The following is a 2,150-nucleotide window of genomic DNA, read 5'->3' as shown; positions in this document are numbered from 1 at the left end:
GGACTGAGTTGTGTCGCCTTTTATACTGTGCTCATCAGCTGCATCCGTTCCACGTGATGCGCCTGCTCCTGTGCTTTTAAGTCGACATTCACACTTACCACCCTCCATCATCGATCTCGTGATTTGCAGTAACCGAAAATAGTTTACAATAAATACACATGCATATATAAGATAAAACAGACAATGATGAGACAGTATTTGGCTCCTGTTCTAGCCATGTGGATTCCACATTTGCTTGTTAGTGGAAACAGCGCATGGCACATTTTCATCAATTAATCGGAGTACAGGCGAAATCATTCGTTTGACGTACTGCTATCCTATTGGAGAGAGGACACGGTATACTGCTGTCGCGGCTTAGATGAGTACACAGTTGGATTAAGGACCACTGCTGCCCCTTAGTGTGGCCTTTTGCTTAGTTGATATTGGCTGGATCGAGCGGGTCCCATTGGTTCCCTCCGAATATTTGTTGACATTGAGGTAGGCCACATTGCAATCAATTTAAGTCCAGAGATGAACATGATGGCAAGTTCAATTAAGCAGCAGCCCATAGTGATGACGATGTTGGAGTCATTCTGTGAGCCAACTGATGGCAATTTGCAATGGAATGATAATTGATACATCCTGCTTAAAATAAAAAACAATTTTATTATTTAAAAATACCTTTATTTCCCCTAAGCATATTCACCTTACCCTCATGTTTTCACCAAACTGTCATTTGTGTAAGTTCAATTTGATTGACATTACCATAATTGCCGCATGTTTTTGCAACCACGTGCGCAGCGACCGTTCTCCTTCATGGATGATCTAAGCCTTTCTCCTCCACCTTTCTTTGGCGTGTGATAGCCATTAAACAGACACCCTTACTTTTGATGCCCTATCATGGAGCAGGAGGTAGCATGAATACAATGCAGGTTTAAACGTGACCACTATTTCCATTCCAGTCTTCGGAACGAATATCGAGGAGAGATAAATACAGAAAGAGCTTTCTAAACTGGCCCTATCAACAAATGCTTGCTCATATGCCAAGAGTTAGTAAATGAGCTATGTCAAAGATGATTCTATTCCGCATTTGGTAGTGCTCTACAGTAAGCATATCATCCACGTCAATCGGCGACTTTCCTGCTTTGCGAATTTCCAGCAAGTATTTTCCGACTACGACATAAATAGATGGATTTCGAAAAGTGTAAACCTTTTTTGGAGCCCTATTTCAATTGCATAAAACATTGTTACTGATATCATGTTTGAGACCAAGTAAATTGTTTGGGCCACCTCGACACTACCAATCAGCCATAACTGATTGGCACCTAACTGCTTTGGCTAGGTAGCACATGCGATGAATTGCTGGTTGAAATGTAGGCTAGGCATTCTCATACCTATTAATAGCAACGATGACAGCAATTCCATTTTTGGTGTGAGGTTTTATACCCATAATTTGCAGGGTCACGTAAAAGCCAAAAAGAAATAGATGTGGGAAAAAAATAGAATTCATGGCATTTTATTACCTATCAACCTAAACATTCGATTCGCCTCCTATTCCTCTCAAAGGGAATGTACCTGTGGTGTAAGGTGGCAGACAACAGGGTCGTATTACACCAGAACGCAGTATTATCACGGCTGCGTAAACTGTGCGTACGGGAAGGTTTTCCATTAACGCAGCGTTAAGCCGAAGTAGTAGGTCATTATATGCTTCAACAGGCACGCAGTGTCTATTCGATAATATACTAAAGCCTTGGCTTAAAGGATTGCCTTGGCGAGGATCGGATGAAGAAGTGGCTGCTTCCACCCTTCCCCTTACATAGAACGATGTTCTGGTTGATGTATCCACCACCGAAACTATTCGAGGGGGCTCCTCCTCAACATCGTCTTCTCCATGCTCCATCGAGGGTGACATGGATTCCTCATGCTCTTCTGAAGGTACCATTACACCACACCGGTAATCCTACTCACCTCCTTCCATATCTAAAATGCTATACGGCTCAAATGAGCGCAGCCTGCAACTCCGATTTGAACCAGCATAAAGGACAACTCAACAGTGTTCATTTTGCATATGTTCAAAGTAAAAATCTTAAAGATTATTCAATTTGGTGAATCCTTTTTAAATGAGAAATGCTTTTTGGCATGGAAAACGAACTATTAAAGCTTAAAATGGA

General features: G+C 41.8%; 1 protein-coding gene across 1 annotated transcript; it reads left to right on the top strand. All coding sequences in view use genetic code 11, as the record gives it.

Moving 5' to 3' along the window:
- Positions 1 to 1,036: 1,036 nt before the first annotated feature.
- Positions 1,037 to 1,937, top strand: EGR_10584 (hypothetical protein; the record flags this gene model as incomplete). The annotated part of the gene is made up of 2 exons (XM_024499833.1): positions 1,037 to 1,141; positions 1,800 to 1,937. The coding sequence occupies 2 exons, from the start codon at positions 1,037 to 1,039 to the stop codon at positions 1,935 to 1,937; spliced, it is 243 nt and encodes an 80-aa protein (XP_024345754.1).
- Between the last annotated feature and the right edge of the window lie 213 nt (positions 1,938 to 2,150).

This window comes from Echinococcus granulosus, assembly GCF_000524195.1.
Source record: "Echinococcus granulosus chromosome Unknown EG_S00237, whole genome shotgun sequence".
In the NCBI taxonomy this organism is placed as follows: domain Eukaryota; kingdom Metazoa; phylum Platyhelminthes; class Cestoda; order Cyclophyllidea; family Taeniidae; genus Echinococcus; species Echinococcus granulosus.
Note: the sequence above shows the minus strand (reverse complement) of the source record. Positions and strands in the feature narration are given on the sequence as shown.